The sequence below is a fragment of the Bombus fervidus genome, chromosome 9, assembly GCF_041682495.2.
Source record: "Bombus fervidus isolate BK054 chromosome 9, iyBomFerv1, whole genome shotgun sequence".
In the NCBI taxonomy this organism is placed as follows: Eukaryota; Metazoa; Arthropoda; class Insecta; order Hymenoptera; family Apidae; genus Bombus; species Bombus fervidus.
The window spans coordinates 12,503,866-12,526,989 of record NC_091525.1 but is presented as its reverse complement, the minus strand read 5'-3'; the positions used below and the strand labels follow the sequence as shown (position 1 = coordinate 12,526,989).

Below are 23,124 nucleotides of genomic sequence, written 5' to 3'. Positions count from 1 at the left end.
AAGCTCACAAACTGGTTAAACGAGGTAAACTAAAATCTTCGTATTCGATCGATTTCCTTTTAATATAAGACGATCAACGATACTAGGAATATTTTCAGTTCGTAGTAAAACATCCGAACTCATTGCACGATTTATAAATGGTAACGGTATGTGAATTTTACAAAATTCTACTCGCTTCTACTTCGTGGAATCGTCAGAGTGTTGAATTGTCTATTAAAAATTGTCTGTTTATATATATTTGCTACTGAAATGTTGGTTCTGTTAATATCTGTTGATCTAACTTACAGTTTAAAAATTCGGATATCTGAGGAACGTGCGAAGTAACAAAATAGTTCTATATGGTTTGACAAGCACAAACGCCGGTTTTATTATTGCGTATTATTGGCTTTTGAAAATTAATTTAATCGTGTCATGATATTCTATCACTAGATGTATGTAATTATGATGATTGGGAAGAGTGATCGGTAAACGACGATTGTAGATATTGTAACCCGTTTCATCCATAATTTTGTAATTAAAATAAATCATTTTGAGCGGGACATAATATACGCGTCGTACGTCGCTAATGCAATACTCATTCTTCATTTTTAACTCATGAGACAACTTCTCTGGAGGAAATTGTGATTGCGCGTGTTATGTCCAGTTTTAATTGTTTTTGTAGACGATACCATCGACACATTTGAAACAAGTGCATTACTGATATAATTACACTACGAATATAATATAGGAAATGTATATATACAAATATATATCTAAAATGCTGTATATAATATAATATTAATAAAGGATTATTCTTTTATCATTAATTATTATATTTAATATATGTTAGAAAATACTTAATCTGCTAACCGAAGGAAATTCGACGTTTGGATTCACAAATTGTTTATTTTATAGAGCTACTATTTTCTTAAATAAAAAGATAGTTATTTTCTTCTAAACCTAATTCTTATAGTAGAACTTTTATTGTTAATTATATTGTATGATAAAATGTTATATCTAACACATGTTTCATTGTTATTTTTGCTGTATATTCTCGCCTACATAATTTTTAAATTGTCGAGGACCCGACTTCTCGAGAATCTCAAAATTCTCGGGAATCCCGACAATATCAAATTACAAAATATTTTGAACAACTCGATCCGATCCTAAGCGATATTTTTTCGCACGCTTCTACCGATAATGTATAACGAGTAGCTGGGAATGAACATAAATAAAACACGATACTTGGAAAATAATGACGATAAAGCATCGTGATTATGCAGAGAAAGTCATCTTTAATCATAAACAGCTTTGTTCGTGAATAATTTTAAATAGTCAACCAAAGAAGCCGTATCGTTTGATTTACACGAAAAAATTTATTTTTGCTTCTATTTTTGTATCCATTATATTCCTAAGCATCAGAATTGGGAAAAATAATAAGAAGCAATAGTAAATGTTACAGTATATTTTAATCCAATACAAATCATTAAATAACAATTTTTCACGGCTATCTATTTAGCTTATAGTACCTTCCATTTCGAGGATATAATTACTATTACATTTCTCTTTCAACTGAAATATACAAATAATAAATTTCACGGTACGCAGCGATGCCGGCTTAAAAATATTTTATTTCTAAATATCGTGTATTCATACACATAATAACACGATAGCATATTTACAAATCAGTATCTGATATATATGTTTATATAAAGCATCTTATGCTATATAATAAAAAATCTAGTATGTCCATTTTTTCATATAGTCAATTTGCGCAGTCACGGCATCAATCATTTATAATAAAAGTAATATTGACAAATAATCGACAACCATAACAATAACAATACGCGATAAAAATCTAATCTCGAGTTACGAATGCTAAAAATTAATAAAATAAACTAAAAGAGGAACATATATCCTACCTAAACGAAACGAACAAACAAGAATATAATGTGATACAGCGTTTGAGAATAATTACATATATAATGATACGCTGCACACTATATCATGTTCATATGTTTCCTACGCAAAAGAATAATATATATAAAAGCTTGAACCAATTTTCACAAGCGAACTCAACGCTACATCTACCGCGACAAAGAGAAGAGTTTCGAAAAAATCACCGTCTAACCGGTTTGCGCGTTATCCATGAAAAACAAACAGCTTGTATACATAAAATGTATGTATATATATATTGCAAGAAGCGCATCGCACATCTGCAAGGCAAATTGTATCGAAACTCAAACCTGTGTCTTGCAACAATTATTATATGTACAGTCTCTGTGTATCCGTGTTAAGTTATCAGTCTTACGGCTCTCAAGAGGAAATTGTACATTTTTTCTATATATTACAGCGTATGTGTTTCACATGCATGCATTTCTTAATCATTTCCCTTATAATGTACGTATATATAACTAATATCGAGGCGGTGCGGTAAGTAGAACGAGCTTTAACCAGTTCTATACACTTTTCATAAAAAACGGACAACCGTATGTGCGGTATTTAATATAAATTAATTATACTATAATGTAATGTTGCTAGGATAACTCTGGCAATCGATGTATCTAGTGGGTCGAATGCATTAGCGTGTTGAAATATGAGCTTTCCATTTGTCCATGGATACTTTTTCGTAATATTAACTTTTTAGTATAGTTAAAAACTCAACTTGGAGTTTTAACTATCGTAAGAATTTAAGCAATAAAAGCTTATTTACGTAGACGAAGGACACTTCTTCAAGTTCTTTCACAGGAATACTCGAAGATCAGGTACACGAACGCTGAAACAGAATTCGTTTGTACCGACAGTTTATGAAAGAAAATTATACAAGCTTAAATTACCTCAAGCTATGAGAGTGCTCCCATGAAAGAAATCGCGATTTTCATAAAATGTGAACGCAATACGCAAACGCAAACACCTCACCTATACAATTTGATTGCGACAGAGATATCCTCGCGACATTCTTCCGAGCTCTATCGGACTAAACGCGAATTAAACACGGCGCAACATCACGGTTCGTCGAACTCACTGAGCTTTATCTCTGTGTTGCTATTCATACATATATAATATAGCGATCGTTCAATAAATATATATATACAGAAAACGAGAAAAGTCCTAACTGCACTCTGTAGAATATTGGTAAATGTATTTTGCTTGGTTTAATCCCATTTAATATAGCTGCATAAAACTTAACATATAATTATTTATATATTATATGTATATGTGAAAAAAACTTCACCTTCTTCGATTTTCCTATATTCAGTCGTTCGATATATTCTTCCGTGACTTAATTTTTATTAATTGGCAATCGTTTGTGTGTACAATATCTGGAATGAATCAAGTACAAGATATAGTACAAAAAGAAGAGTTAAGGGAGGGGGCTAATTCTTGAGGGGTTACAGGTACAACGAGGAACAATAATGTATAAGTAGTCTGTGCTTAATTTTCCCTTTGCCTCACTGGAATTAACAAAATACTAGATTAATGATTAAATAAAAGTAGTGAATTTTGTTTATATGTATAAGACACAGATTGTCGAGAGCTATGAAGAGTTGCTTCTTATTAGAAAATAGAAAAGAGGTGTTCTTGCCTTTCTACTGGATTCTACTTGCTGGCAGCCTATTTGCCGTAATTTCTGCTTACAGAAAATAAAAAAAAAAAAACGTGTCAATAAAGTGAGTATCATATCAGACAAGATGAATTTGTGACCAATCAGTTAAGTACAAAAAAACACTTTGGGCACAAGTAGATCTGCAAACATACATTTTTACAATGGCATCCTATCCATGACTTTCTTTTTTATATCACATATACAGAAGATACGTCTCCAGTCATCGTCTCTGGTTGCTCTCCTATAGATCGATCATTAACTATGTTACTAATAAAAAAAAAAGAAAAAAAGAGAAAAATGTTCACAAAGAAGTCACCGACTCTTTAGGGATCGTTTCACACTATACATTCACAACCAATCATTTAAAACTCTAGGAAGAATTAACAAGTATAAAAAAAACTTTCTATATATATATATATGTATCAAAAAATACAAGGTACAACTTGTAAGTGTATATTAAGAACCTAATACGAAATCAAACGATAAAACCTCAAAGAGTCACGCGACCCAGATACATGAAGAGGTGAAGAGGATATTACAACGATGTTAAGAGAAAAGAATAAACAACAGAAGAATATGTGTTTGAAGAACAATAATCATTGTCAAGATCTGATATATAATGTCTAATAAAACACTCCGACACCATGGTGCTCTACATGGAGGGCGATATCGAGAACGAAGAGGCCGTCCAGTCCTGCGGAAGGGGAAGGTCGATGTCGATAGCCAGGAAGAAATCGACTAAAAGATGATCATCACGTGCAAGCTGGATTAAAGCCAGTGGTTGCCAGTTTGTCAGAAGTATTTCTAATTGCACCCAATGTTATTCTACAAAATCGACGGTCTCGCTCCTTGTGATTTCACGATCGTCCAATCCCGCAATCCGTTTCTTCGCACGAACTGAAGAAGATGTACTGTCATCATCATGCCACACGACGTCCCTGCAAAGAAAATCTCGTTTCCTCAATACTTGTTTCTCTGGGTGTTATGCTTGGGGCATAAAAGTCAAAAAGATTACAAATTATGTTTTGTTTTTCTTTCCTACGCACGAACCAGTCGTACGTAGTGCATATGTGTTACGTTGGCATGCATTAGATGTGTGTATATATATATGTATATATATATATATATTTCTTGTCATGCGATCGTAATAACGATATATGTGCTTAGTAGTAGAAATAGCAATGACAGTATCGGTAATAATAATAATATAGACTATTGATTTGTACTTCATGAAAAATAATAGAGAAGAAAGTAAGAAAGAATATGGATCGAATTTCGTAGCCGAGTGTAAGGTTACACGTGCACGAAAAGAATTCGTTCTGAGAGCCAGGTGAAGAAACATTGATGCGGGACGCGATTCTTCGAATATACATGTTTCTCTCGATATCAAACCATGCCATAGACCTACACGAACGGAATAATATATCTTTAGTCGTATATTACCTGCAGACGAATTCTTTCCTTTTTTTTTTTTTTCTTTTTTCCTGTTACTGTACTTTATATATGTACGTATACGCGAGTAACAGTTTCGATTCCAATTGTAAGGACGCATTTATGCTTTCGTTAATGGCGCATACATCACAAAATTGTCGAGATCAGAATTTTTTAACTCAGTTTCGTCTTGAAACATAAAATTTGCTTGCGATATTATTCTTTAAATGTTTTTTTTTTTTTTTTTTTTTTTGAAATTGAATATCAACAGCGTCCCAACAAGAGTGCAAGAAGATAAAAAAGAATCTATAGATATATAAAGACATATACACAATTACACAAAAACGTATATGTATATGGGATTAAAGATATTTTATAAGCAAAGAGCATATATGAGTATCGACGTGCTAATCGTTGGGTAATTTGTCGTGCAGAAGGCGCGACACGTTACGAGAGTATTCTATACGCGTGGTAACTGATACCAATTTATCGAACGATAACAAGCAATACAGGATTAATACGAACAAGGTTGCGTAACTTTGGTCTCTTTATAGTTATTATCATGAATCGTTCCAATAAAAAAGAGAGTAGAGATAAAGAGACAGTAGCTAGCACCGGTCAGACAATAAAGAAAAAATATTATTCCCGGATCGGAAAAGAAGCAACTGATCTTTTTCTCTTTCTCGAAATTACGCTCTTACGTATGCTATGACAACGTTCTAGAACTGGTCAACTTTGAAGTTGCGCTCGCGCAAATTACGATTCCTTCGTAGTTAGTTTCCCACTTTAAGCGGTTAGGACTGGAACGTATCATGCGATATCGAAACTTTTCCACAGAAAAATAATAACGTTAATTTCGAATAGAAATTGCGCGACAAATAGTACGAGAAAACTGTTGCGTATCGACTATTCAAGATAGCGCGCACGATTGTGACTGCCATTCCATTCAAAACCGCTAAACGCGCATCTAGTTTCGTCTTTTTAATTTTTTAGAATTTATCATCATTTTCTAAGCTACACTCTTCGTTATATCTTGCGTTACTTATTTAAAGCCCCTCGATTCACCCCAACTAAAGAGAAAAACCTCGTCAAAAGAATCTTGTAAATTCGTACGACGGTTGACGTGAGTTCAAAGAAACGAGAGTATTATACAGAAAAAAAGTTAGAGAGAAAATAAGAAAGGATACGCGAAAAGGGAGTGATTACTAAGAGAGAAAGAGGAACGGACGAGACCAGCGAGATTTGGTCAACTCGAAGGTGGAAACTTATCTTGACGGACATCCTCGGCCGATGGTAGCCAAGTTCCAGGAAAGAGGAAGAGGAGGAGAAGGAAGATGACGATCGTGAAGAAGACGTATCGACGATCTCCAAATTGGTACAGAGCTTGGGGAAACTTTGGAACGAACATCCATCGTATCTTGATTCCTGATCTTCGAATACGTTCGGTAAACCCTTAGCCTATGAATTGTCTCTCTCGCACGGTTATTCTGTGTGTTTCTATGTATTGTCTGTTCTGCACGTTGCAATCTGAAACGAGAGGAAACAAGAACTGTAGTCAAACAAGACTGTTAGCTTCATAATGAATTGTTTAACGAACCATGCAGTGTAAAGGTCACCGCTACGGTAGGCCTACGACACTCGATGACGATTGTTATTTTAGCTTCTCTGACTTACGTTGCCGACTTCAAAAAATTGGATAAATTTGTTGATTTCGATAATATTGTTTATGTGACAAATGCGATATAAAAATATGATAGGCAATGTGTTTTCCGTTGCAAATATACGATACAAAAACAGGCAAATTTAATGCTTATATCCGAGTTTGTTTTTAGAATCCTTATAAATCTTTATGATTTAAGTGCTTTGTTTACTCGAGTATATGCAGATGTTTGTAGTTATGTCTCCGTTATGACAAAGGTCGGAATATTTATCAGTGACGTAATTAAGTTGCATTATCAATGAATTATGTCCTTATCGGTACCATTCATTTTCGACGGATAAGTAACAAATTCATGACAGGGTACATGCTTAATTACTCGTAATTTTTCAAGTGGCTTGTTCAATAATTATAATTTCTATTGAGATTTTTATGCTAAAATATCTATATTGAAATTAGGTATTGACCGCGTTCGCAAAAATGCACACCTTCTAAAACGTAAATGTAGTGCGAACAATAATTCGGTCGAGATGCAGGGAGTCGGGATTATCCAGTCAACCCACGCGTCTAGACGTCTTAAAGTTTTTACAAAGCTTACGAGGCGTGGTATGGCATGACTACAATGCAACGTGAAGCCGATACGGTATATGATCCTGTGCCACCACTTTTCAACCGCGCCTCAACCGATGCAAGTGTGTATTAGCTTGCATTTACATCGTATTAGGTTGTTCCAAAAGTTTCTTCCGTTTTATAAAGGAACGATAGATGCACGACATTTTTCTATCGAAACAAAACGAATCATACTTAATTCGATAAAATAATATAAAACAAAAAATGTTGATGAAACTTTTTGGGACAATCCAACGGGTATTTAGGTATGTACCTAAAGAGCTTTTAGCGGCTTTTAGAACAAATAATTTATAGTTGCTAGAATTTTTAACAGTATTTTAAGAAACGCGTGTTTTTGCCTTCGAACCTTGAACTAAATTTTTTTATAGTGATCACTGGGTTATTTTGATTCGTTGGCGAAACGGTAACGATCTTTTAATTTATTGTTCGACGTCACCTGTTCGCAAAAAGCGACTCGACGTTATGGACCGATATAACTATAAAGTGAAGTAGGTTAATATGCGGGAACAGGACTCGGATTTCGCAAGCTTTCTTACAGGTCTCCGGCTAAGTTGAACACAGCAACATTTTGCCTCGTGTTTACGTCCAGTCTACTCGAAAGATTCACATGAATCAGGGAGGTATATTTCCAATGTACAGACTACTTTATGCTAATACGTATGTAGAATGTGTTCGCATTTGTCGGACTGCTGGCAGTAGGCCAAGGATTCGGCTGCCGATTCTTCTGACCGTGAAATAATCCGCGATGTATAAAGTGTTCCAAGGCACTCTTAAATTGTCGCCTTGGTGAAATACTTAGAAAGGAACACGGAAGAACTATGAGTAATATTAAGGCGTTAATGGGAAAACTTTACCAATAAAGTAGAGCGTGTAAAAGCTTGCTCGTATTTACCCTATGACTTTGATGTTATACATATTTACGTAATGGTTATACACACGCCAGAGAATAAACGGCGAATTAACACTTGATCATTAAATTATGGCCAATGTTTTTAAATTAGTACGGATTAACCGCGGCAAATTTGTTGATAACAGTATCTTTGATTGAATTCGTGTGACCTGAAAGAAGTTCATTCGCACTCGACGAGGCAAGTGTCCTCCGCTTGTGCAACTTACGACTTAAAGGGACTTTCACATTTGCCTACGCTAAATTTCAGATAACCAAGTATGTATGCTGAATCTATTTAAAAAATATTATAATAAAGAATATTGCTAGTTCATAGAAATATTCATAATTTAGTACACGGAGTAACTGTATCGTACCATTGCACTTAGTAACTATTTTATGATCTATTCCATCGAAACTAACTTACAAATATTCGTGTCTCTTTTAACTATGAAAGCTGATATATTTTCTATTACTATCACCAGTATCTAATACCACCTCGAGTAAGTGTGGTGTGACCGTGTATAAAATTGACTTAACGAACGAGAAGAAGAGGAAATGAAACGAAGACGAAGAAATGAATGTATCTTGTCACGCGTGGTAACAACCTTTAGTTAAGGCGATTAGAGTCAGGCGACTCGCCGGTCGCGGTTGTTATCGTCGCACCACGCCAGATTGTTATTTATAGAGAGAAAGTTTTAAGCGTGTATATGCTGTGCGTGCAAGGACGGAGAAAAGATACATGCTAACGCGGCATGCTAATTCTTCGCAAATTTTCAAGACAGTTTAGGCTTTAGAAAGGATCTCCGACACGCTATTCACGGCTCGAATCGCAGAATTATGCTGATTGCGGGGCCAGTGGCATTGTCGCTAGTTTCCCTTTCCTTCTCCTTCGATTCTCTTTCGAAACACACGCAAGGACGCCTTTATAAAAATACGCGCGTGACCTGTACACGTGTATTGGTAGCTCTATAAGTTACCTTACACTTGTTCTTTCAACGTGACTTTGCAAAAGTTTCACGTTATCTTCTGGTATTAATAAATTGTCAATGAATCGATCTATTGATTATCGCTAATCAATTGGTCTATTATCTATCTTCTGCATCTTCGTTAATAACAAGTAGATTTCGAGCTTACAGAACCGACTGTGTTTCTTGCTTCCCTATTAAGGAAAATTCACGAATAAAGAATTTTCACTCGCAAAATTAGCCAAATATCGTACACAAATCGTTGGAGGATCATTATACATGTATAGTAAGGTGTGCAAGATCAACTTACCATATATGTAATGCGACTAGTGCCTCCTTTCTCGCCTGTTCCGCGCTATCGACCTCCGATTCTCTGCCTTCTATGCAAGCATGTCCTTCCACAATTTGATCTCAATTGTAGTCCATCGCTTCCCTCCTTTTACCATTGTTCTCTTCTCCGTTCTCTTGTTCCTGGTGCTCGTGTATATTACGCGCTCTCATATAGATAGACACGTAATTCGTACGACCGTTTTGTGTATGTCACGTGTGTTACATGCGTTTTTCCTCCTCGTCTCGCATGATCTGCGTCTCGTGATCATTAAACCAAGCAGACTGGAAGAACTCGTACGACTTTCGTACATCGTTTGTGACCAGTGACGAAAATTCACCAGTATGGAGCGTCGTTCGCGAGATGCTGCCAGGACGCGAACTCGCTCCACGTACGCACGTTCACCCTAGTCGCGTCTGTGATTCGAGATATGTTGTCTCGCATGCCGTTGTTCGAGAAGCCGTCGCAGGTTGTCGTCAGGATATCGTACCGTTTGGCAGGTGCTCGTGGCTGCGACGTGCAAAGTGTTTTTTATATACTATATTCGTTTACTGTAGATCAGAGTGCACGACGGTCTAGCTGTTATACGAGTTATGTACTTTCTAATAGCCTTGAATCATATATTCGTAATAGTAAAGTAATTAATAGTATAATAAGTGACATAGGAAAGGAATCTACACTGTTGGCTATAAGTCTTAGAACATACAAATTGAATGGTTTTTACTATTTTCACTTTCTAGTTGTTTGATTATAAATCTGTTATTTCGTATGTAAAGTACTAAATAAAATACAATTTCTTAGAATTTACTAATAAACGAAAGTTGTAAATATCTTAATACTTATGATGGCTAATGTAGATTTATATTTCTATAAAAATTTAAAAAATTAGATATACATACCTCCAATTTTTTGCGAACGATGAAGTTCTTTCCATCGTTGTTGTCCCAGTATTCCTTTCCATCGGTACGATATCGTACACAGAACTCTATCATATTCGATTTTAACGGTAGAGTTAATCGAAAGCGGAAAGTGTCGTATAAGATCAGCGCGGGCGAACCAGGTTGTTCGACGTAGGTGCAATGAACGTCCTCGTGTGTCTTCCAGGAGTCATTGCTCGCCCTGACCACGACTTCCTTGTCGTACGCCAGATTACGTACCTTGATGGTGCCCACTAGACACTGATCTGTTTCTTTCACTATCACGTTTTCCAGGCTGACATTCTCCTGATCAAGTTTCTGGCGAAAGGCGAGGTAATCGCTAGCTGGCTGGGGGAAAGTTACTTGCCAAGGTGACACGAGTTCTGTAAATTGATCATTCTCAATTTTCGAATTTAAAAATCGTCCAGTTAGTCCAGCCAGGTAAGTGGTACTCCACAGAGGAGGTACGTTGCTGGGCTCTGACATCACTCGAACCTAAAAATCATATAACAGAAGCACATGAAGTATCAGTAACAGACACGTAGATTTCTTAAAATATAAAATATTGTATCTGTAGTATACTTGAATAATATTATTAGATGAAAAATAGCTGATGTTAATTAACTAAAGTTAAATTAACTAACAATAAATTATTAAGTTTCCGTCACTCGAATCGTGAAGGTAAAATTTGATTAACGCTTTATTAACGTCGAATGAATAAAACGAGACCGCGTACAAGTTTTATAGTATAAAAAAATATTTTAAAAATTAGGTTGTTAAAATTTTCTCTATCATATTTTTTATATATATATAATATTAATAAAAATTGGAAAATAATTGGTTTGCAAAGATATAAAAGATAATAAAGTATATCTCGAGAAAGTTCAAATACAAGTGGGAAGTCAAGTAAAGCTTGCGTTACAGACAGGATTATTTTATTTCCTTTCACAATTAGTCAATACAATTATAGGAATTAAGAACGAGTACCTGAGTAAGAGGACGGCCACGATCATCGGCAAACACTACCCTCTTCTTCTGCTTATTACTACCGCCATCGTTGCTGTTGCGAATGCTATCTATGGCCAAGGAACCAGATGACAAGCATGGCCTTATTCTAGGTGGTACCGATCTGCTGGCAATCGTCGGTGCTACCAAGGGACTGTACAGAAGCGAGCTGTACACTGGAGGACTATGCCCCAGAAGTAGCTCAGCAGGCATCGCTATGGAACACATTTAGATCTGAAAAAGAATTGTTTGTTCTTTAGAATATTGAAATATTTTCTACTTTGGATTATCTGGAATATTTTTTATTCGAGAATATTTTTAATTGACCCGATCCGTAAAACACATTGCATGATAGTAGACGAAATAAATTAAATGATCTAACTTTTAAAATTTATTTCTAGCAAAATTTTTACCGAATATTCGCTCGAGTAAAATACAAAAATGTTTACTGAAAATGTTCACATAAATAACAATTACATCTATTTCTTACTCAACGTTAACAACACATTATTAAAAATTTCCCTTTGGTATCTACGATCTAAATATGTACGGTACGTGTTAATATCGACTTTCTAAATTAGCATGTAACACTCTCTGATAATAGATTACTTGAAAATTAAGATCGTTGTCGTATTCGTTCATCGAAAAGTTTTTCGGTCGCGAGTTGGAGAATGGGATCCAATTTCACATCGCAGAAAGCTTTTGCCGAGCACTCTGTCGAAACTGGAATTCGTGTTGCATGAATGATCAAATCGCCAAATCTCTAATAGCAAGGAACGTGCGCCGTTCACTGCCAAAAATTTCGCCAACGATATTACAAGACCGTGTGTTCGAATCACGTGAATCGTCATGCGCGATGATTTATCAAACAATCTCGTCTAAATCCGAAATTGTTCGACAAATATTTACAGATAGACGCAAGCAAGTCTTGGAGGAAGATATAGAAGAAAGGAAACAAAGTTCACCTACCTATCGAAACTTTATCTTGCCTTACAAAATACTCCGTTGACGAACAAATATAAATTTTTCCTAATAAGAAAAAAAAAAAAAAAAAAAAAAAAAAAAGAAAGAAATATCATCGTGACACGGAATAATTTATAGAATTCGAATTTGAAACTTGAGTTGGCGATCGATTAAAACCGTCAGTCAGATGCGACATCGAAGATATTCCTTACTTTCGTTGAATAGCTCAGCTATTTTATCATTGATACTTAATTAATGGAATCGAGATACGACGATTCAGTTGTTTCTATCCGAAAGAACACAGACTGAAAATTGTATACAACTCCATCACAGTGGAGTGTTTTGCGCGACAGGGTAGACGCATAGTGGTCATGTTACTGCCGGAGTGGAATTACGACTTTTAAATGTAGCAATAGTCTCTTCTCTGGTCCCTCGAGACTCGCTCTCCAACCAGACTCGACACGTACCAGACCGGAACCAAGCAAGTACACGCGCCCAACTAAGAAGCGTTATAGCAATGTCGTAAATCCGATGTTTCGAGTTTCAACCATATAAACTTATCGCGCCTTGTCTCTTATTTCTATTTCTAGTGAATTTTCTCTATCTCCACCAAATGTCACAACAATAGGGTTATCGTATATCTTCCATTCACGAATATATTTAATTTCTAGCAGTATTAATAATGATAATAATAATGAAGATAATTAATAATAATAATAATAACAATAATTGTAATTTCTAATATCTTGTTAGGAAATACTACGTAGCCACGATTAATTTGAGGAAAGTGCTTGCAAAGGAATTACTGGCAAATGAAATAAAAAGGAAATAAACGCAATATGACGTACAATACTATCCACTGGCGTCATAAATAACAAAAGGTCGAGGTTAAAGTATACATTCTTTAAGCATTGTTTATCATTACGCTAACGAGGCGCCAGGGTCGAGCGCTGTAGTATAAAAAACGTAACTTTGAAAAAGAAGGGAGAAAAAAGAGTGACAATCTCTTATCTCATTTACTGTATATGGTCCAGTTGGTGACACTTTCTGCAACGGTTGCAGCGCGCGTGTTATGATGATTTTTAAATTTTATTTTATTTTTCGTCGATATAAGACTTGTGTCGCAAATATATAAACAACAATATATTTTCAATGTTCCGGGATAAAATTTCCAGTTGTCATTGAGTGTCGAACTCCTACAAATCGTTGCACAATAATTGTTGTTCTGCCGATAACCGATTAATTTAAGAAAAAAAGTTCGTACGGCGTACGAACCGCTAGACGAGAAACTTTCCATGATTTAGATCTCGTGCGATCTATGCTCTTGACACGACGAAAGTCTCTGTTTACGTAAGAATTTTCGAACAAATAGAATTTCTTGTAATTTACAGTTATCGTGGCTTGCGAAACTATTTGAACAATCCTGAGACGCGATACGATACTTTTACTTCAAGTAATACATCAAAAGATCTAGATACTTTGGAAAACTCGAGATACTTCGACAATGGTGTACAAAAGGTTGATCTTCGGGAAATATCGACTCGAATTTTTGATCGACGAAGTATCTACCTGTTAAATTTTATTCTGCGTTTATCAAAATTAACTATGTATGCTTGTATTTTACTTATTTCAACCTGATGACACAGAAACGTCCAAATTAATTGGAACGATTGCTTCGTTTTCTTTATCACATAGAAGCCGAAATATGGCGATATGAATTTTCCAAGCACAAAATCTTAATTCTCGCTGATAAACTTGCGTGTCCTCGATACATCGGGGCACCACGCCGCTGTTCTCGAAACCGATTGGAAGCGATTATCGCCAATTCCGTAATTACCGTTCCGACTACTAAGGAAAAAATCCATAAAAATGCGCGTTGAAGGGGCAACATGTTTTCGTGGCAGATCTGAAACCTATCACGTGTTATTATCGATTTATAGAAGACAATAACACAGGGAACAAACATGAAGATTACAGGGAACATCGATAAGTATACACGAAATATGATGTCTAAGATACGATGATCAATAACTTTTGAGATCAATATTTTTAATGTAAGTATTTTGGATTAAGGTACTGGATTAAAACGATGCTCCTGTATGAAAAACATAAAGGATTACGTGTCGTGTCTTGTATAGGTTTTTATATTTTTATAACGAAAGAAAATCGTACGCGTTAAATCAGTAATGTTTACAAGGATTACGTGAAAGGTCACAGAATGATGCAACAGTTGCGTGAAGTAACTATACGCTCAATGATGAAATATACAGAATTGATAGAAAATCATCTATTTTTGTAGAAGAAAAAGTAGATGAAAAATACAGGCTCGATTAGATAGTAATCGACAGTCATGCTGGAGGCGATGCATCGCATCATAATATTTCATAATTCGCTGTTGGAACTTTATATTGTAATAAGCGAATCACGTTCAACGTCTCTTAACCCAGTCCAGACAGTCTCTTAGTTTCACTATTTTGAACGTACGTTCCATTTTTCTACCATTGATAAGTATTCCGTACCTACCACCGGTAAACACCGTTAGACCGGTTTTATATATAAATAGCAATTCGACATGTTCGATCGGATGGCATTAAAAGGTCGGTAAATTTGGACGAATGGTGTTGTCATGAATAAAGTATGTTCACATTTCTTGTCTCGAGAAGGAAAAGTGCGCAGTCGTAATGCTATTTCGGGTAGACCGCGATTAAAATTAGCGTGGCGCATCTTCAAAACGCTACATGCAACGAGACGTGTTCCGCCCTTGGAACAAGTCCAATTGTCTGACTTCTATGATACAGTAGGTACTATGTTAACTGGTTGAGATTCTGCTTCGTTATCTAGCCATTGTTCGCGATTTCTTGGAAATATAACTCCTTCAGTAACTGACCAGATAATGTTCTAACGTCTTACTACACATTCGTAATAATTTCGTTATCAAATCTTACCGATAATCTATCTTACCGATAATTTACCAACTGAGAAACGATTTATTATATCGAACATAATACAACCAATAAGCCAGTTAGGAGAACTACGCGCGAGTACATCATGATATACCCTGTAGTGAGAAGTCTAAAAGTCAACTAATGTAAACTCGAATGCATTTTCGAGGAAAAGGAAAATAAGGTGTTCTATCGACTCTACGAAGTTATTTTATCGATCTGTGAATGTACAGCAAAAAATACACAGTCCTAAAAGGTCTATATGGTGAGTTATGTGAAAGTTAGCTGTTAGACACACGTGTGTATACAAACGATCTTAGCTTGTGACGTTTGGTCACAGGCTAACGATTGCTTAAAATAACCGACTGATGGATCGAAAGGTAACCCGAACTATGTTTAACTATGTCTTTCTACATGTTGTGTTTATTTAGTGTCGTATTTAATCTGAAGAAACTCGAATTGTTCGTGTGCAATCATTGCTTACCAATGCGCTGCTTTTGAACTATAGTGCACTGCGCATGCGTTATTGATCCAGCCATATTTATCCCTCATAAAGTATATTAAAATGAAAGATGTATATATTATTTGCCAATGAGTTTATACAAATATTTTTGCATAGGAATTAACGATGCAACGACATATAGATGATCGTTAGAACAAACGAAGAACCACTGCAAGGCATACACGTTTCTCAGTCATTAATATTGATAAAATATTATTTTTAATCCTCTGTGAGAACGATTACGCGGAATTTATATTGAGAGGACGTTATCTAACGAGCCAACCGTTGCAAAAAGTAACGTATTTCAATACGATCGTTTCAGTTATAATGAAACTCGCTTCTATTGTTAATTTGCTATCAATCGGCAGAGATAAAAGAAGGTCGTGGGTTATTGCGAGTCACGTGTGGAATTAGACTACGACTAATCCGATAAAGCTGGAAAGTATACGAGTCCTTGACTCATAGGAGACAGGAATTTCATAAAATTATTAAGTCAGAAACATCGGTCACCGATAACACGACCAACGATAAACCCTTTTATGAGACAATTAATCGACATATAATTACTTAATTAATAAATTGTTAAACAACGTATGAAACGTTTGCAGTTTCAGCAAAATGGCATCAAAATACGTATCTACGAGTTAAAATCGGAAATAACATGAGACTTTTAACGCTGCAACGATATATTTAATAGAATATCGAGGCAAAAATGTCTACTGTTTGGAAAACATCGTATGACTCTGTTTATCGGCCTGCAACAAGTTAACGCTCGCCAGATAGAACTTTGACATTAATTCAACTTCGTTGTAACGTACTTACTTCACCGTTAATTAACCGAGCCGCCTAATTAATTTGTGTGCAAAATGTTTATTCCGGCCTAAGAACTATGTTAATAGTGTCATTAAGCGTTACGTTAACGCAAAGTAATACCGACGCTGATAACGAGAGAAACAATCGAGTAAGCAAATAATTTCTGTTGATAGCAACTTGTTGCTTCAACATTTGCATGTATATTCTTTTAATAATATATCGGCGCCAATTATGCAAATCGTCTCGTTGCACAATAGATCGATAACGTGGACCTGAATATACGTAAAGATAGAGAGCGAAAGAAAGGGAGAGGAAGAAAAAGAGGGAAGAATGTATAATGGCGAAACCTTAATGATTCCAGAGAATGGGATCTCTGAGAATGCCTGACCTATGATAATGAGACAACAGTTATATACGAAAACAGAGACTGCTAAAAATGATTATTAATGAAAATACGTCCGATATTTGTCCTATCTTTTCGTTATGAAGTTTTTCGTCAACATAATAATTTTTTCGTATATAAGAGAATTCGATAAATTGAGAAAAAAAATGATGCTGCTTTTAAAGATAGGAATTCATAAAAATTGTTTGCTTTTACGAAATGTAAACATTCGATCGGAGAAAAGGATTCTTCGCAACCGGTTCACCCTTACGTGTACACAATACAAGTAAAAGAGAGAGAGAGAGAGGAAAAAAGGAGTCAAGAACCGTATACACAAATCGGTAGAGAAACCAGTCGGCAAAATTCGAATATCTTTTTTTTATAGCATCGGCTTCTATCACGAGTTACGGCTGTGTATCATTAAAGATCAGCCTTGAAAAATATGTGCTAATCCTACTCATCCTTGAGTGATTTCTTATTAAAGAACACGTACAATAAATCACTATCTGACGCTACGATCACAAAACAGGAAAGAAATTGAAAGACAAGGTCAGGATCAAAGGATATTAACGACCGTGAAGGAAAGAAAAATATAATTTAAGAAATGAAAAAAATAAACTTAATAATACTTAATTCATTGAACAAACAGACACGTGAGAGTCTCTTGGTAACGTAAAAACTAGTAAAACACAGTTAGAATAATGAAATAGTTCATAAAACATTCATACAACGTCACGTACGTTTTTACTATTTAGGCCACGATCTAACCACGTGCTTAAGGAGTATGTATTTCTTAAAATCTTATCGGCCAATTCATCATTGGCGCTACTAATCTGTTACAAGCTACTGGCTGAAAGCGCTAAGATTCTCAGACCGTAAAAGTTCTCGAGAATCGGTATATTTCAGCGATCGAAGGCGCCGTTGAGGTCGGTCCTCTGGCTGTTATCACCGTCGCGTTTCTGGTTCGAAGCAGCCTGATAACCGACATATCCTTGCCGCCTGTACACCCTCAAGTACGGAATTTTACCGGACAAAGTTTAGTGGCCGAAACCATAAAGAAGAGGCGCACGTTATGCTCGCGCGTAGATTTCGCGAGATGCTTTTCTATAACGATAAAAAAAGGGAAAACTACGTGCCGAGATAATTGGTTCTGACGCGAATGCTAGCTGAGCATGAACAGTTCGAATACGCGTGCCTTATCTATAACGAGAATTATTTATAACTTGAGTTCGTAATTTTTCAGCTCTTTGAATCCTCAAACTTTCGAATTGTCAAATTTCTGAGTTTGATAATTAGAATTATATATTATAGATGATATTCTGGGTTATCGAAGACTCAGATTTTTAAATCTCTAAATTCGCAAATTTTCGAATTTTCAAATCTCCGAGTTCTGAAACTTTTAAATAACAAATTTATTTCAACGTTTCGTTTAGCTATTCTTTTTATTCGCGCGGCGTAACATTCTCTTGTGATGAATGATAGTCAACGATCGATCGATGATCGATTTACCATCGATCTGAATTCTTTTCAATTGTACCTTCGAGAGTCACTAGGAATTCGATTTTATCGATAAAGCAAATGTCATTGAATTGCGCGATGAATTGTACAGATATTCTCACAAATTATGACGACTGGGTCACGTTCTCTTTCCTGATCGATAAAATTTGGGGACCGTGTAAAATTTAGGGATGTGTAAGATATCACGATTGACGATTAAGATTCGTACAAGGCAACAATAAATCTAAATTTGTACGGTCGATAAGGTCACGCCACGTTTAGAATATAATTATATTTGAGAAACATTGAGATTCGTTTGAGCGACGATAGCCTTTTAACTCTTGCTGATTTATATGTGGAACAATAAACCGTGAAAGACTAATACAACAATGTCGATGCATAAATCACATAACGTAATGCAACAATAATGCGTACGTAAATATGTAAGTATCTTCATCTGCAATCTGATGTATTTCTTATTAAGCAGGTACTCCACTTCAAAACTGAATTTCAACATCTAAATAGCACAATTAATTTTGTAACACTAATGTCGAATTTAAAAACATCATATTCAAAGAATAGCACTGATCTACCATAATTCGAGTTACTTTACGTCATTAAATACATATAAAGTAGAAGGGAATACGTACAGTTAATACGTGGCACAATAGCACCTACGCTAACCTGACTCCTAAAAGTAAATAGCGTACGCTTTTAAAACGATCAAGTGTTACGTAAGTATCAGAGGGGCGACAAACTCTATCGTACATTCACCGCGGTGCATACTACTTCCTCTCAACCTTATCAACCGTACAAACTCATATTCCTACATTTTGAAAATATGAAAAAAAGACAACTATCTCGCATAGAGGTTATTTCCGATATATCTACATATAATTCTGTTACCAGGAATTCTATTATTCATTATCACCTATAATGTAAGCTTCGTTATAGTATGGAACCCTAATCGTTCAACGAATTTCAGTATGAAGATTACAGGAGGAAAATGCATGATAAGTACAATTTTGTTGATTTTCTGATTTTTGATTTTTACCGGTTAAAAGGCAGTGGATACAAATTGCAACATTTCTCTCCACTTTCTCCGGAAATGCATGGTGTCGTGATACACGCGTGGGAATAATACGTGCAAACAATTCGTCTTGTGTTCATACAACTGTCTCCCGGGTAGGCGTCCAAGGAGAGACGAGTGACCGGAAAACACGAGTACTTGGTGCGGGGGCACTAAGCACGCGGGCATGCGTACGTAAAAACGAACAAAATGCATTTTAAGAGAGCAGTCAAGCCGGTTACGAGAAGAAATCGGCTAACAAACCTCGAACGCGATCCTTGCGAGTCACTACTTTCGTTACGTTATTACATTTAAATTGTTTCAAGACCTTTTCATTTTTCAAAATTAATACAATGACGTTTTCTTAATTTAAAACAAGAATAAAATGTATATATACATATGTATAATATTATATTAAACAAAATTTGAACAATAAGTCATAATATAAACATTAAATTGATTAGCACTGTATAGGTTGACAGAATATGCACTACGTCAGTCAAATATAGAGTCAAAGTTCGTATTTTTTAAAAGTATTTGATTTTTGAAATAACTAATCTGGAATCGAGTATTAAAAACACAATTATAATCGGTAATGTATAAAAAAAAATGCAGTGGAATAAAAATCGCGAGCAATATTTATTTATTGTTTCCGTCGTCGTGAGGTCAGGAGCCAGCTAATCGATCCCTCCTTCGCGTCATTCAAAACGGCGGACATTAAACAATAAACGTTGCTAATAATGTTCTTCCCAACCATAACTGCTAATCAGTCGTGTCACTTTCCTTTCTTTATTAACACGATAAAAGCATTTCTTTGAAATGTAGACCCGTAATCGCGCTTTCTGGCGCTCTTGTCTCTTCTACGTATAATGCAAATACAAATGCATTTCAGAACTTTTTCAGGTCGATTATCACGCGCACGTGTTTCGCTGTGCAGTGTACATACATCTCGCGCATCTAATATGGTTCTGATGGATAAATTTAGAGCGATATATGTGATACATAAGTGAGATAATAATGCCAACCAGATAAACTCTTTTCTACGTGACATTCGTTACGCATTTCCAACGAATGTTATCTCACAGTTTGTTTGTAAACAATGTGGTTTGGTTCTCGCGAATGATAATACACTATTATGTGCTTACTATTACAGAACGCAACTATAAATAAATTTTATCGAAATTTTCTAGTTGCATAGTGATGCATATTGTAACCAATTGTATAATCTTACGCGCTTCTGTTACATAAGAAATTGTAGTCAATGCGCAGCCGAATGTTTTCATTCTTATGTGGCATCGACCGCGGTACGAATCAATTAATTCCGCAGATTACACAGAAATGCTTTCTATGTTTTTCTTTCAATGGAGATAGTAGATGATTTGACCACAAATTGTTATTTGATTCATTTGATCCATGTTAACACATTAACGACCGTTGATTGTATTATGGTTTTATATGGTTTTTCATAAGGGTCAATTGTTAGTGACTCTGAAGAAATGAGAATTTCTCATATTAACTTTAATTAATAATAGTTATATAGCGAAAAACTTTTCAAATCTTTGCTCTTGTTTTAATTACAGAATTTTATGGTTTTATACTTCAAGATTTTGCTAATATCATTGGTCGTGAATGCGTTGAATTATTAATGAAACACTGTGCTATCAACAATGCAAAATAAAAAAATTGTAAAAAATTACAATGGAATAACGAAGATACTACTTACGTATTTTTTGGACTGGAGAATAGTATTACTTAAGATTGGAATGAAACCAAAGAACCAGATTGTCCTCTTAATTCTTCACGCCTCAGTTCTTCTTTTGAACTTCACAATTTTCTATATACTCTTCCCAAGTATTGTCACGTTGTCTATTTTTTTGAGATCGTTAATGACAAAAGGATCTTCGAGACGTACGTGTAACGCAATATATAGATCTCTTTAAAACATGTGAAACGAGCACATCGTAATACGCCGGTACATTTTTTTGTCTCGCTAGGTATTTGGTTTCTTCGAGCGCAAACAGAAGAAGCGAGTCGCAAAGTGTCGAAATTTACACGAGATGCAAATGGATGAGTATATACTAATTACTAGCGTATGAACGACAGAAAGATTTTCACGTGGCGAAAACGATGCAGTGCATCGTTCGTGCCAACTTCTCGAATGTCACGAATTTCGCATAATTCTCTTGTTATGTGTATGGGTTGACACTTACGGATTTACTTCCGTGAGATTAATAGTTGGGACACTTAAGTTGACTTAAGAGGATGATTAGGTTCCTTTAACAGCAATAGTGACGGTCGCGAATCGCGCGATCTAACCTACACTTTCCGACTGCCTCCGAGTCTAAAATCTGAAAGCACCGGCGCGGCGTGAGTGTCATAGTGTCATCCGACGGTACGTCTCTGACGAGCCGGTATTCTCTTACTGCGCATGCGCCGACTCAGCCTCGTGGCCTTCACGTGATTTCGACGAAACTACGAATCAGAACGCTCCTAAATCCACGTGCTTGCATTCTTACGCTGCTGGGTGACAGAGCTGCTTCGTAGAGCGGGGTAGCAATGTCGATTATCGAGCAATACCGGTTTTTACCTGAACTTTTATCGTACCTCGTCCAAATATTCTCTGAAAATAAAATTTGGAAGTTATTTTGATAATAAGAAATCCTGCGTGACTGTTCCACTGTATGATATTCAAACGTATTAGATAGCGTCCCGACCCATAAGAACACGTGATACTCCGTTCGCATGATACACAATACATCTTCAATTATAGACTGTAAGACAAGTTAATAAATTCGGAACTATTGGTAAAAAGATTTAATCCCCCTCTTTTATCACTGTAATTGATATCGTAAAATTTTTACTTAAAAATAACCTTTCTTTACGATCGTATTATAAATCTTGCCAACGAAAATTTCACGTGTTCTTTTGTACAGTAATTTTTTGGAACATATTTTCAAATGCAATATTGTAAAATATAGAAAACTAATATATAATCGGATTTTGTTATTCTGTATCATAGAAATATCATAGAAAAGTTTTAGATTTGATAATTATGTGATATACATATGTACGTATAATACTTTTGTTTGAAATTGAATTTACAATAAAGCCGGAAATTAGCGTTGCGAAAAAATATTTATATATGTAACACTTATATTACTTAGAAAAATATACGACAAAAATATAATACATATTAAGGAGTTGATTTATCATAGTACGTACTGTTTACTTCTAGATAAGATTCTCGGTTCTATAAAGTAGAGCCGGTTCACTATTTGGCCGCCATATTTAAATTTCTTTAAGGTATCTTTTATCATAGAGGATTGATTGCTTAGGTCATAAATACCCAAAAACCATAAATCGTAAAATAAACTAGGATTATGATTGACTACTCCATAAAATTTGTAATAAATAATTTACAATATTGTTGATAAGAATAAGTATGAAAGCTTGAAAATTACGCGATTTGATAAAATAGAAAAACTAGTAATACCCCATTTTTTCAGTAATGTAACAGCATCGATGACGTATAATTTGTGAAAAAATAC

The 23,124-nt window shown here is 35.4% G+C and overlaps 1 protein-coding gene across 3 annotated transcripts; it reads right to left on the bottom strand.

The window, feature by feature from the left end:
* Positions 1-1,429: 1,429 nt before the first annotated feature.
* Positions 1,430-21,957, bottom strand: Gbs-70e (Glycogen binding subunit 70E). Of its 3 annotated transcripts, none has more exons than XM_072010949.1 (5): positions 21,787-21,957; positions 11,391-11,642; positions 10,386-10,898; positions 9,469-9,996; positions 1,430-6,544 (listed from the first exon to the last, which is right to left on the bottom strand). In XM_072010949.1, exons 2-4 carry the CDS (start codon positions 11,634-11,636, stop codon positions 9,823-9,825), a joined length of 933 nt encoding a protein of 310 aa, XP_071867050.1. In that variant the 5' UTR covers positions 11,637-11,642; positions 21,787-21,957; the 3' UTR covers positions 1,430-6,544; positions 9,469-9,822. The 3 variants fall into 3 exon arrangements, with proteins under 3 accessions (XP_071867050.1, XP_071867048.1, XP_071867049.1); XM_072010947.1 differs by having other exon boundaries at positions 21,300-21,956; XM_072010948.1 differs by lacking the exon at positions 21,787-21,957 and adding an exon at positions 12,018-12,212.
* Positions 21,958-23,124: the final 1,167 nt, after the last annotated feature.

Excerpts from the sequence above, each read along its gene's own strand:
- Gbs-70e (XM_072010949.1), bottom strand. The coding sequence starts at position 11,636 with ATGTGTTCCATAGCGATGCCTGCTGAGCTACTTCTGGGGCATAGTCCT. Across the intron at positions 10,899-11,390 it reads GTGGCCGTCCTCTTACTCAG|GTTCGAGTGATGTCAGAGCC; the intron begins GTACTCGTTCTT and ends TATGATTTTTAG. Across the intron at positions 9,997-10,385 it reads TCGTTCGCAAAAAATTGGAG|CCACGAGCACCTGCCAAACG; the intron begins GTATGTATATCT and ends TGCACGTCGCAG.